This window comes from Elephantulus edwardii, unplaced genomic scaffold, assembly GCF_000299155.1.
Source record: "Elephantulus edwardii isolate Elephantulus edwardi_28Jun2011 unplaced genomic scaffold, EleEdw1.0 scaffold00129, whole genome shotgun sequence".
Classification (NCBI taxonomy): Eukaryota; Metazoa; Chordata; class Mammalia; order Macroscelidea; family Macroscelididae; genus Elephantulus; species Elephantulus edwardii.
Genome location: NW_006399879.1, coordinates 9,197,683 through 9,212,077, shown reverse-complemented (window position 1 = coordinate 9,212,077; position 14,395 = coordinate 9,197,683). Strand labels below are relative to the sequence as shown.

The following is a 14,395-nucleotide window of genomic DNA, read 5'->3' as shown; positions in this document are numbered from 1 at the left end:
GTGCTTGTCAAAGCCAGTTCTGATTAACAGGTACGTCTTGAAAAAGTGTAGCAGTGATGCCTTGAAATTGATAAAAAATTCTGTATATGTCTGTGTGTGTCCAGCTAGACATAGAGATAGTCCACAGTTTTTTGTTTTGGTTTTTAAGAGCTCTTTCAGTGCTTTGCTGAAGTCACTGAGGAGCAGATTTTCCTCATGCACCTTGTCTATTGATGTGATTGTTAGAACCAAGGGTCTGAGGACGATGACATTGTTAATAATGTCTGTCTTCCCTTCGTCTGTATTGGCCTGTTGACTCTGTGGTGAGATTTTTGTTAATGTTGAAATGTACTTCATATTGAAGCCTGTAGTCATTGATTCTCTCAACAAGTGTCTTAAATCCTCCTTACTGCCAGTGAGCAGGGTTGTACTATCTGCATAACTCGGTTTGTTGATGAGTCTTTCTCAGATCCTGATCACACATTCCTCTTCATAAAGGTCAGTTTCTTGAGTGATTTGCTCTACCTGTTGTTGTTCTTAGTGGCCGTTGAGTTGAGTACTACTCATGGCTGAGAGGAATCTCTCCTCAAGAGGTTGAGAGGAGCCTGTCAGAATCTGTCCTCAGGGAAGAGGCAATTGTCTTTGGGCTGAGAGGAGTCTTTCCTCTGGGAAGGGAGAAGTCGTCTGTCCTCTTGAGAGAGAGCTGCCCTGTATTGAGGAAAGGAAGGTTGTTTTCTTTTTGCAACTCTAATCCTGAGTTTTTGGATCTTGAGTTATACTTTGTTCTTTCCTTTATCCGCTCGCTTGTAATTAAGATTTATGACTTTGTTTTGACACTGCAGTAGATTAACTCGTAGGAGAAGCAGAGAGCTCAGTGAGAGAAATGACTGGAATCTGAATTGGTTAAGAGTTGAGTTGTACCTCGTGGGAATCAGTATTAGGCTGGTCCTGGTCACTATTGTTGTTCATATGTGCCATTGAGGGTAACTCGGAATAGCCCTGTTAAGTATGGATCTGAAGGCTGCCCTATCTATGCCCTCATCATCATCTCTGATACAGTTGAACCTGTTATTATAGTCACTGTGTCAGTCCATCCTGTCAAGGGGCTTCCTCTCTTTTGCTGACCTACCTTTCTAAGCATAATGTCTTTTTGCAGGGACTAGCACCTCCTCACAACATGCCCAAAGTATGTGAGATGAGGCTTCACCATCCTTGCCTCTAAGGAAAACCCTGCATGCAATTTTTTTAATGACACACAGGTGTTTGTTATTTTGCCAATACATGAGATATGCATTCCTTTTCTCCAAAAGAAGGTATCGATTTCTTCTGTCACCTTCATTCATTGTCGAACTGTCATATACATTGAAGTAATTGAAAAGACCATGGTTTGATTTAGGCATATCTAAGTCTTCAAACTGGTATCCTTGCTCTTTAACACTTTGTAGAAGTCCTAGACAACAGATTTTCCAGTGCGACATGCCTTTTGATTTCTTGAATTTTGGTACCATTGGTGTTGATTGTGGATCCAAGTAAGATGAAATTGTTGACAACATAAATCCTTTATGCATCAATCATGATGTTTCCTATTGACGCAGTGGTGAGGATTTTTGTTTTCTGGATGTTGAGGTGTAATCAGTATTGAAGACTGTAGTCTTTGATCTTCTGCAGCAAGCGTTTAATCCTCCTCACGTTCCACATAGTACAGGTTATTTATGAGTCTTCCCGTAGCCCTCATGCCACATACTTCTTTACAAAATGTAGCTTCTCAAATGATTTGCCCAGTATACAGATTAAATAGGTTTGGAGAAAGGATGCAGCCTTCACACACACTTTCCTTAACAGAGAACTAACAGAAATCCAGGCTGGATTTTCGAAGAAGTCATGACATCAGGGATATCATTACTGCTATCAGATGGATTTTGGGTGAAAGCGGAAAATACTAGACAGAAGGATGTCTCTCTGTGCTTTATTGACCATGTGGAGACATTTGACTGTGTAGATATGTGGTGTTTGGTATAGCAAGTCAGTTCAAAATGGTTTTCCTAGGACATTGCCTTTGGCTTTGCCATGTATCTGGGTGGGAACATGCAAATAGGATGTGTTAGTTTATTCACAAGGAGATTGGCTAGTGTTGCCATTTGACTAGGTTTAAACTGAGCATGTTCAGTGACAGAAATTTGGGAATCTCAGTACCAGCAGAGAATATAAAGGTGTCCTTGGAACCAGAGATTCCTATGCCAGACAGCCAGGACCTATAGGAGAGCAACAGCAGCCACGGTGGAGAACCATAGACCAGTCCTGAAACAGGGCTGAAATGGGACTGCTGCCCTACAGGGCCAGAGCCAGGGGTTTTTACCTAAGCTTGCTGGAGGGGACTGGTGGGGAGAAAGGGATAGATACATAATTGGCAGGACTAATAGAGCTTTGTAGCACTGGCCTAAAGAGACAAGATTGAAGACTGAAGGACGTGCAAGCATGCTTTAGAAGCCGTCCTAACTGAGAAATTCTATCCAGTTGCCACTTGAATTATAACCTCTTAAGTTCTCTGATAAACCTTATAAGTGTAAATGTGGGTCTTTAACTCTGTGTACCTATTGCAGCAGATTTTGTACTGAATAGATCAGTTGGAATTAGTATAAAGAAGTGCAGGAACATGGGAGACATGTCTGACCTTGTCGGAATTGATTTTGTGTTGTGGTTGTTGATGGGGACAGTTTGCCCTTGTGGAGTTAGTAGGGATCGGAGATGGTCATCCTCATTCTACTCCTGCTCTTTTTATGAGATTACAAGTTATGGCTAACCTTGAGAAGAATGGGAATCCCAGAACACCTGAAAAGTGCTCATGCAAAACCAGTAACGAGACCAAGAGGCTGTTGACTACTGGAAACACTACATGGTTATGTTTGTTGTTGTTATGTGCCACCAAGTCACTTGGGACTCATAGCAACCCTGTGTACAACAGCCCTAAACTCTGCTCTGTCCTGTACCAATCACACCATCTCCGATACACCCATCCCAGTTACCCCAGTCACTGAATCAATCCACCTCATAGAGGGCCTTCTCCTCCTGTGCCGTCCCTCCACCCTCCCAAGCGTGATGTCCCTCTCCAAGGACCGGTCCCTCCTTACAGCATGTCCAAAGTATGTTAGACAGAGGCTCAGAATCCTAGCCTCCAAGGAGCCTCCTGGTGTGACCCTTTCCAGGATGAATCTGTTTGTTTTCCTAGCTGTCCATGGTACCGTCAATACTCTCCTCCAGCACCACAGCTCAAAGGCATCAATTCTCCTTCTATCCTCCCTAGTCATTGTCCAACTCTCTGATGCATAACAAGTGATTTCAAAGACCATGGCCTGTATCAGATGCACCTTAGTCTCCGGACTGACACCATTGCTCTTCAGTACTCTGGAGAGGTCCCTAACAGCAGACTTTCCCATGGCAATACGCCTTTTAATTTCCTGGCTACTGGTACCAAGAGTGTTGACTGTGGAGCCAGGCAAACTAAAGCTGTGAATAATCGCAATCTCTTCACCATCCATCCTGATGCTGCCAATTGGCCCAGTGGTGAAAATCTTTGCCTTCTTGACATTGAGCCTCAATCCGTATTGGAAGCTGCAGTCCTTGACCCTCTGCAGCAAGTGCATGAGGTCCTCCTCAGTTTCAGCAAGCAGGGTTGTGTCATCTGCATAACGCAGATTGTTGATAGATCTTCCACCAATCTTGACCCTACATTCCTCCTCTTAGAGCCCAGCCTCCCAGATAATCTGTTCTGCATACAGGTTGAAAAGGTATGGAGACAGGACACATCCCTGGCATACGCCCTTCCCAATTTTGAACCATGCAGTGTTTCCTTGCTGTGTTCTGGTGACTGCCTCTTAGTCCAAGTATAGGTTTCTCATTAGCACGATCAAGTGTTCTGGGATTCCCATTCTTCTCAGAGTCAGCCACAGTTTGTTGTGATCCACACAGTCAAACGCCTTTGCATAGTCAGTGAAACACAGATATACATTCCTGTGGTATTCCCTGCTTCTGCCAAGATCCATCTAACATTAGCTATAATATCCCTAGTACCACGACCCCTTCTAAACCTCATTGTGGCCCATATACAGAACAAAACCCTGCCTAATCTTAGTCACCATCACAGTCTCTGATATCCCTAAATCTATTGGACAATCTTGTTGATGATCTATCACTCTGACGCTCCATATTTACAAGCATGATATAATTTCTAGGGACTGACCCCTCCTGATAATATATCCAAAACATGTGAAGCAAAGAAAAAAACATCTGGTATATCCAAATATTGGATAATATATCCAAAACATGTGAAGCAAAAAAAAAAAAATTATTATACTTACTCCAAGACTGATTTGTTTGTGCTTTTGGTAGTTCATGGTATATGTCTTATTCTTCATCAGTTTCACAATCTAAAGGCATCAGTTCTTCTTTGTTCTTAATCATTGTGTAACTCATATGCATATGAGTCAATTAAAAATGCTGTGGCTTGGCTCAAGAGCACCCTAATATATAAAACGACATCTTCGTATTATGCTCTTTAAAGAAGTCTGTTATATGAGATTTGCTCAGTGCAGTAAGTAATTTGATTCCTTGACCACTGGCTTCCAGGAGTGTTGATTGTGGATCCAACTTAAGTAAAACCCTTGGCAGATTCAGTATTTTCTCCATCTGTCATGATGTTGCCTCTTGGTCCTGATCCAGGTCATTACCCCTCCCAAAGTTAGACAGGTTCACATGGTACTCCACCATTTTATATTGACAACAGCAGTGATAATCATGGAGCCCCTGGGAGACACAAACAGTTAAGCACTTGACTGCTAACTGAACGGTCAGAGATTTTAGCCAGGCCAGAGATACCTGGGACCAAGAGCTTGGTGGGAGGTTTCTGGAAGGTCATGAGCATGAACACCCAGTGATGCACAATTCTCTGACATGTGGACTTAACCGTGAGTCAGAATCCATAGCAACAGGTGATGGCTGAAACGGGCATCTTTTCATGTACTAGTTGGGCTTTGAATATTCTTTTTGGTAAAGTGTCTGTCCTTGCCTCTAGAACAATAACCAGTGCTACGATAGATAAAGACTGAAATTGTGAGTGATTTTTATCTTACTTGGATCCATAGTCAACACTCTTGGTACCGGCAGTCAGGATATCAGGAGACATTTGCATTGGCAAGTCTACAGTCAGGGACCTCTCCAAATTGTTGTTGATTGCCGTCAAGTCAAGCACGACTCATAGCAACTGTGTGATCAAAAGACCTAATGCCTTTCCATAACTATTATCATTTCTCCAAGTTCATAGAGTTTTCAGAGGCATGTGGTTTAGGAAGTGGATGCCACTCCTGCTTCCAAACCTGTTTAACAACTGGGAGCTCCACCAAACACTGTCCACATTGGGAAAACTCCAGTGGCACAAGGTTCATCATCATAGCAAACCCAGGCTTTTTCTTACAACACATTGACAAAAAGTGATGTGCAAAGTGGAAGAGTGTTCCTCCAGATATAATAGCACTAGTCTCATTTAGCAATGGTTAAGTGTCATTAAGTCGAATACTATTCAGAATAAGCTTTGCACAAAAGACCTGAACTCTGTTCTATAACTAACATCACTTCTGTACATTTAGAGAGTTTAAAGAGTTTGTAGAGTTTCCAGAGGCATCTAGTTTAGGAAGTGGATGTCACTCCTGCTCCCCAGCATGAATCAATCTCTCCAAATTGGGAGTAATGATATCAATTTGAAGATAAAGGTGCACCTAATTCAGGAAAGCTGGACAGTGAATAAGGATGACAGACTTGATAACTCTGAGGTGTGGTGGTAGAGAAGAGTACTGAATATCCCATAGCAAGAACAAAAGAATAGCAGCTTACAGGCTTGGAGAAAATGCAGCCAGATTTTCGTTGGAGGCAAGAATGACAAAACTTCTTCTCATATACTTTGGGCATGTTGCTAGGAAAGCTGTTCTTTGAAGAGGAAGATCATACTTGCAGAGGTGAAGGGTCAGCAAAAGAGGAAGATCTTCATTGAGATGGATGGACATGGTGACTGCAACAGTGGGCTCAAGTGTGTTGGGAATGGTGAAGATGGCACAGGGTAGGACACGGTCCAGACCTTTCGCTGTCTTAGGGTTACTGTGAGTCATAATCAACTGGATGACACCTAACAACACTCAAATACATGGTCCAAGAAATTTTTATCCAAATATTGTTGATAAAGGTTTTCAATAAAGAGAACTATTTCATTTTTAAAATAGTGGTTTGGGTGAGTGCTTACAGAACAAATTAGGGTTTTTTCACCTTTACTTGTTTCGTAGCATGCAGTTTCCTCAGTGTAACTGCGCTCTTCTCAGTTCATCTGAGGATTTCCATATGCTTTTATACAATCCATACACTCTTACGGATCCATAGCTTCTCTCTGTTTGTGACCCTTGCCTGTTACAAATCAACTTCTCCTTTTCTGGTCCACACCTCTGTTACATCCTTTTCTGTATACACTTTCTCTCTGTTACTGATCCACAACATTATTACAGAGCCATGTATTTTCTCTATGTTACTGATCCGTTCCTTCTATAACAGATCAGTAATACTCTGTACCTGATCCACATCTTCTCACTGTTCGTGATCCACATCTTTTTTTTGTTGCTCCTCCGCTTCTTTCTGTTCTTGATCCACAGATTCTCTCTGTTCCTAATCCACAACTTCTCCCTGTTTCTGATCCACATCTTCTCTCTCTACCTGATCCAGACCTTCTTTCTGTACCCGGTCCACAGCTTCTCTCTGTTCCTGATCCAGACTTCATCTCCTTTCTGCTACTGATCCACACCTTCTTTCTATTACTAGCTCATGTCATTTCTGTATTATTTCTCTCTGTTATCTGCTATATCTTCTTTGTTATTGATCTAGATCCTCTGTTACTGATTATACCTTCACTGTTCCTGATCCTCATTGTCTCTGATACTGATTTGTACTTTCTCCCTTTTGCTAACCCACACCTGTTGCTCTCTCCTAATTATAGCACCTTCCTGTCCTTTTATCAGTCAGTGGAAAGATCTTTCACGGTTTCATCTTGACTATTGAGTTTGCTCCCCTGCCTGAAATCTATGTGTAGCTTGTTCCCGTGCCTGATTGCCTTGCTCATGATCTCCAGCCCCCAAGATTGGGTGTTCTGTTCTGTGCACACTTGCTTCTTCATGAACAGACTTGGTGTCGTGACCTGGGCTACATGTTCGTACTTTCTGATCTAATTCTGGGCTGCTTCTTCCCACAGGCATTGATGACAGGGAGTCTGCCTGGTTTTGTGGATGTCATCAGGAACCTTAATTCTCCAGTGCTGCTGGAAGACAATGTGATTAAACAGGCAAAAGCTGCTGGAAAAAGAATGATCTTTTATGGAGATGAAACATGGGTTAAATTATTCCCCAAGCATTTTGTAGAATACGACGGAACCACCTCTTTTTTTGTGTCAGATTACACAGAGGTGAGTTTTTACAACAAGGAAAACATGTTAGACTAGGTGAAACCCACAACCCTCACTGTGTAGGAAGCAGCACTCACTCTGTGCAGCTGCTAGCATGTTGGGGATAAGTATGGAAAGATTTTGCAGATCACTCTTTACTGCTGTCAGTGGCTGTAGCATCATGGATAGTACAAAAGGTCAGGAAGGCCTGGAAGGGCTGGTGCTCATGGGCAGGACTTTCCCAAGTGGACACAGTGAGGTGGCAGAATCTGGAGAGAACTGGCCTGTAGACCTCCAGGGCCTGCCTACCTGGTACCCGGAGAAACGTTTGAGTATACTGGAAGTGGATGAGGACCCTAGTGTCTCAGAGGTGTGTCTTGGTGCCCAGTGTCATGGAATTTCTTTGTGGGAAGGAGCGGCTGGCTGAGGGTCTAGACTGTCAATATGGAGACCTGGTCACTGAGTGCTGGTTTTCTCCCCAAGTCAGCCTTCTTGTGGCCCTAGTTCCCACAGCTGTCCATTGTCTGCCTTGGCCTGCTTCTATTCCACCTTGACATGGTCCCTCAGTAGCTCTCAGTCCACAGTTTCTCGGTGATGGCCGGCACTCCTTTGGTCTCAGTGGGAATTCCCAGAAATGGGCCTCATTTGTCCAGACAACCTTCACTGGTATCTTTTCACCTCCCATGGGCCCTGTCTTGGAAAGAGTCCCGAGTGTTGACCCACCTTGCCAGATTGCTGGGCAGTGATGAGCAAGGACGCACCAGGTGAGCATTTGTGTGCACCTTCAAGGTTGACAACAACGTCACGAGGCATTTGGAGAAAGTATTGAAAAGAGAAGACTGGGATGTGCTGGTCCTGCACTACCTGGGGCTGGACCACATCGGTCACCTCTCAGGGCCTAACAGCCCCCTGATCGGGCACAAGCTTAGTGAGATGGACGGCGTCCTCATGAAGATCCACATGGCACTGCTGTCAAAGGTGAGGTGGAGCTGTGATCCTAGGAGAAACCCTAAGAGGCAGAGTGTTGGCATGTCCCTGCTGACTGACCTCAGGCCATATTCCAGGCCACTTGAGTGTGTTGACTGTACTTGGCATGTAATCTTACCAGCAGTCTTATTACAGAGGAGGGACCATCAGGCTCTCCCTCCATCTCTGCACCCATTCAGCGTCTGCCTGCTGCCGTCTGTCACTATAGCTGTCCTGGGCGAGCACTCAGGTCACTTCTGTGAAACTGGCTCCCTGCCTACATGAGCTGACCTATCCAGGATAGACAATACAGAAAGCCTGGTGTGTAAGAAAGAAACAGTGAGAAGGGTTCTGAGAATGGTTGGTGCCACGGAAAGGCCTCCTTGAGAGGACCTGTGGTGCTTGTCAGGGCTTGAAGGAGGAAAGCTGTGAAGACGACTCCAGAGCAGAAGTTCCTGTTGGGCAAGATAGAATAATGTGTCCAGGGAGAGGCATATCTAAGGAGGGGTCATCAGAAAGGATAGTGAGAATGGCCCAGGGAGGCCTGTATTCAGTAAGAGATTAGTCAGAGGAAGAAGGTATCCAATGAGGGTGGCGCAAGAAGAGATGTCCAGTGAGAGGGTAGTTTGAGGAGGGGTGTGTCCAGTGAAAGGGTGGTTAGCAGAAAGGCATATCTAAGGAGTAGCAAAGAGCTGTACAGCTGGATGGGAGCCCCGTGGGGTCGGTCCTATGGGGTTTGTGCTAATCCTCAGGACCTTCCTGAGAGGTAGCTCCTGCTAGCCTCTCCATTTGACTGATGAGTAAACGTAGACACAGGCATGTGGTACCCAAGGTCCCACAGCTCAGACAGGCAGAGGCAGAAGTCAGAGCGAGCTTCTGCTTACAGGGCCTGACTGATGTCCTGGCAGGTGCTTTCTGTTCCCTCTGTGATGCTATTTGGCTTTCAGCCTCTGGTAAACTCGTGGAGAAGAGGGGGATGTATCTGGAGTGAGCTCAGGGTGGAGTTGGAATCAGAAGGGGGCTCCTCCTCTGGCTGCAAGCACTCATGATGTTTCTTCTGACTTGCAGGAAAGAGCAGCTACCTTGCCCACCTTGCTAGTTCTCTGTGGGGATCACGGGATGTCTGAGACGGGCAGTCACGGGGCCTCATCCTTGGAGGAAGTGAGCACGCCGCTGGTGCTGGTCAGCTCAGCCTTTGTGAGGAAGTCTGGTGAGCCCTAGGGAACATTGAGTGTTTGAGCATACTTTATTTTTCTGGTTCATGTGTTGTGTGCTGTTGAGTCAGAACTGACTCACAGCTGACTGTGCAGCAGGTTAGCATACTGTAAATCCCATGAGAGGGCATTTCTGTCTCCTTTGGAGCAAATGGTGGATTTGAAACACCTGCCCTTGGATCCCAGTGCAATACCTTGCCACTAAGTTCCCAGAGCTCCTAGACTATTTCATATAGTCTGAATTTAATCAATGAAAAGTATGTTTTAGAAGCTGCGTAAGACAAATATTCTTACCTAAATGTCCAAGATGCATTAAAAGAAGATGGAAGGAGTACAAGGACTGTCTGTGTCAAAAAGAATTGGCTGACATAGAAGAATTTCATGAAACAACGTATGATCAAAAGGCAGTGATTATGCAGAAGGACGTTCAGGCTGCTCTGAAGAAGTTAACACAGCAAAAGGCCCAGGAATTGATGGAATACCAATTAACATATTTCAACAGACAGATGCTGCCCTGGATGATCGCACCAGGTTGTGCCAAGAAATTTGGAGGGCAGCTACCTGCCAAGCTGATTGGAAGAGATTCATATTTGTCCGCCTTCCAAAGAAGGACAACCTGAGAGAGTGGAAATTATCAAACAATATCATTATTATCACTCGCAAGCAAAATCTTACTGAAGATTATCCAGAAATGACAAGAAATACAGGCTGGGTTTAGAAGACGCTGTGGTACCAAAGACATTATCTCCAATATCAGATGAATCTTGGCTGAAAGCAAAGAGTACCAGAGGAACGTCTGTCCGTATTTCATTGACTATGCAAAGGCATTTGACTGGATCACAACAAAGTGTGGCTAACCTTGAAACAAGAATGGGAATCCCAGAACTCTTGATTGTGCTTATGCAGAACCTATATTTGCAACAGGAAGCAGTTATCAGAACAGAACAAGGAAGTACTGCGTGGTCCAAAATCCGAAAAGGAGTGCATCAGAAATGAATCTTATCTCCACACCTTTTCAATCTATGCAGAACAGATAATTTGGGAGGCTGGACTTTATGATGAAGAATATGGCATCATATTGGAGGAAGACTCTTAACAATCAACATTATACAAATGACATAACCTTGTTCACAGCAGCTGAGGAGGACCTGAAGCGTTGCAGCACAAGGTCAAAGACTGCAGTTTTCAGTATACTTTGAGGTGCAACATCAAGAGGACAGTGGTTCTCACCCACTGGGCCAATGGATAGCACCATGATAGATAGAGAAGAGATGGAGATTGTTAACAATTTCACCTTGCTTGGTTCCACAGTCACTTCTCTTAGCAGCAGTAGTCAAGAAATCAAAAGGTGAATTACTCAAAGGAAAGCAGCCATCAGTGACCTCTCCAAAGTGCTGAACAGCAGCTATATCAGTCTGTAGACTAAGGTCTGCCTGATTCTGGCCATAGTCTTTGCAATTAATTGCTGTGCATTAGAGAATGGGCCAATGATCAAAAATGTCAGAAGAATACTTGAGGCCTTGGAGTTGTGGTGCTGGAGAAGAGTATTGACTGTACCATAGACTATCAAGAGAACAAATAGGTTCATTCAGAAGACTGCAACCAGGCTGCCTCTTGGAGGCAAGGATTTTGAAGCTCTGCCTCACATCCTTTGGCCATGTGACCAGGAGGGACCAGTCCCTGGAGAAAGACATCATGCTTAGAAGGGTGGAGGGACAGTGCAGAAGAGGAAGACCCCAGATGATAGTGACTGACACAGTAACTGGGGTGATGGAGGTAGGTGTGTCAGAGACAATGAGACTGGCTTAGGATAGAGCAGAGTTCAGAGCTTTTGTACATAGGGTCACTATGAGTTAGAGGCAACTCAGAGGCACATAACAACAGTGTAAAGGTTGTTGATTGTGAATCCAAGCAAGATGACATTACCAACCTTAATCTTTTCTCCATCTATCATAATGCTGCCTATTGGCTTGGTGGTAAGGATCTTTGTTTCCTTGATGTTCAAATACAATCCATATTGAGGATTACAGTCCTCAGTTTTGGTGAGTAAGTCATCTGCATAGTGTCGGTTGTTGATGTCTTCCTCCAATCCTGATGCCACATTCTTCTTCGTAAAGTCCAGCTTCTCAGATGATCTGTACAACATACGGATTGAAAAGGTGTGGAGAAAGAGTACATCCTGATTTCACTCCAGTCTTGATTTTGAACCATGCAGTTATCCTTTGCTCTGTCAGACAACAGCATCTTGGTGTAAGTTTCACATGAGCACAATCAAGTGTTCTGCGCTTCCAATTCTTCTCAATGTTAGCCACAGTTTGTTATGATCTATGCAATCAGATGCCTTTGCATAGTCAATAAAATGCAAATAGGCATCCATCTGGTATTCTCTGCTTTTAGCCAAGATCCAACTGACGTCAGCAATACTATTGCCATAGGGATTTATTCATTGTACATGCCTTTTATAAAAAAACAAATAGTGGGGGAGCTCTGGTGGCCTAGTTGCAAGAAGCTACACTGAAATCCCAGAGGTGCGCAGTTCGAGTCCACCAGATGCTCTGCTGGAGAAGGGGGACAGTCTCCTCCTGTACCAGTCAGATCTTATTTGATGGTACACACATACACACACACACTAAACACCAACAAAAACCATAAATGGCACCTATACACATGGACCTCACTTGATGGACTACACAGGAATCAGCTTGATTATATCTGTGAAAAAATTGTTGGAGATGATCAGTATCAGCTGTGGAAGCCAAGCCACGTGCTGACTGGAGCAGATCATCAATTTCTCATGCAAAAATTCAACTTGAAGCTAAAGGAAATTACAGCAAAGCCAGAACAAAATGAGTCTGTCTCATCTGAATTTAAAAACCATCTCAAGAAAAGATTAGAGGCATTGAATATTAATGAATGAAGATCAGATGAGCTGTGGAATATGAGAGATATCATCCATGAAGAAAACAGAAGGTCATTACAAAGACAGAGGAGGAAGAAAAGACCAAAAGAAATGTCAGAAGAGACATTCTGAATATTGTACTAGACTCTCCAAAAACAAAGGGAAGAATTGAGAAAGTTGAGTTGAACAGAGATGACAAAGGGCAGCTCATGAAGACAAAGTATTATAATGAAATGTGTACAGAACTAGTCAAAACATCAAAAGAGAACTTACTCAACATTTCTTAAGCTAAAGGAAATGAAGAACAAATTCAAGCCTCTGTAAGAGTTTTAATACTTAAAGATGCTATGGGCAAAATATTGAGTGATCCAAGGATCAAAGAAGCATCGAAAGAATACAAAAAGTCACTTTATCAGAATGAATTGGCTGATAGAGAACCATTTCAGGCAGTAGCATATAATCAAGAACCAAACATAATAAAGGAGGAAGTTAAGCTGCTCTTAAGGATGGGGGGGGGACCCCAGGAATTTATGGAATGCCAATTGACATATTTCAACAAACACATGCATTCCTAGATATGCTCATCAGGTTGTGCCAAGAAATTTTGAGGACAGCTGTCTGGAAAACTGACTGGAAGAGATCCATAGTCCATAGTTGTTGTTATGTGCCAACGAGTCGCCTGTGACCCATAGCAACCCTATATACAGCAGCTCTGAACCCTGCCCTGACCCAAGCCAGTCTCACTAATTCTGAAACCCCAACCCCTATTGCTCCAGTCACTGTATCATTCCATCTCATCTGGGGTCTTCGTCTTCTGTGTTGTCCCTCCACCCTTCCAAGGATGGTCTGTCCTGGCCAGGTGGCCAACATAGTGAGACGGAGCTTCAAAATCCTAGCCTCCAAGGAGAAATTTGATTTCTTGCTCTCCAAGACAGACCTATTTGTTTTCTTGGTGGTCCATGGTATGTTCAAGACTCTTCTCTAACATCACAATTCAAAGGCATTGATTCTTCTTTTGTCATCCTTAGTCATTGTCCAGCTCTCTGATGCATAGCAAGTAATTGCAAAAACCATAGCCTGGATCAGGCACACCTTAGTCTCTAAACTGACATCATTGTTGCTTTCAGTATTCTGGAGAGGTCCCTGATAGCAGATTTTCCTAATGCAATTCATCTTTTGATTTCCTGACTGCTGGTGCTAAGAGTGTTGATTGTGGAAATGTGCAAGCTGTAATTGTTAACAACCTCAATCTCTTCTCCATCTATCATGGTACTGCCAGTTGGCCCAGTGCTGAGAATCTTTGTCTTCTTGATGTTGAGCTTCAGTCCATATTGAAGACTCCAGTCCTTGACCTTCTTCAGCAAGCGCTTCAGGTCTTCTTCAGTTTCAGCAAGCAAGGTTGTGTCATTTGCATAAAGTGGGTTGTTGATAAGTCTACTTCCAATCCTGATGCCACATTCCTCCTCATAAAGCCCTGCTTCCCAAATGAACTGTTCTGCATAGATTGAAAAGATATGGAGAACAGGAGGTATCCTTTCCTTTTCTGATTTTGAACCATCCAGTATTTCCCTGCTCTGTTCTGAGGACTGCTTTCTGGTCCAGGTATAGGTTTTGCATTAGCACAATCAAGTGCTAGGATTCCTATTTTCCTCAAGGTTAGCCACAAAAGCCTTTGCATAGTCAATGAAACATAGATAGACATTTCTTTCTTTCTTTTTTTTTTAAACAGAGGTTTTGGATTTCCATTCATTCATTGCTGCGATTTTCTCCCTGCCCACCCCTCCCCACCAGCTCGCTTCCCCCTCGGAAGAGAGAAAAAAAAATTCCTTCATTAGTATACAATTCCCACGTCCCTTCCCCCCACCCCCC

The 14,395-nt window shown here is 43.7% G+C and overlaps 1 protein-coding gene across 2 annotated transcripts in view; it reads left to right on the top strand.

The window, feature by feature from the left end:
• PIGG (phosphatidylinositol glycan anchor biosynthesis, class G) overlaps positions 1 to 14,395 on the top strand; it is a 52,777-nt gene that overhangs the window by 9,280 nt on the left and 29,102 nt on the right. For both annotated transcript variants that reach the window (XM_006893633.1, XM_006893634.1), the window contains exons 3-5: positions 7,259 to 7,468; positions 8,237 to 8,425; positions 9,482 to 9,623. In XM_006893633.1, coding sequence (XP_006893695.1) covers positions 7,259 to 7,468; positions 8,237 to 8,425; positions 9,482 to 9,623 — 541 coding nt within the window. The remainder of the gene's footprint in view (positions 1 to 7,258; positions 7,469 to 8,236; positions 8,426 to 9,481; positions 9,624 to 14,395) is intronic.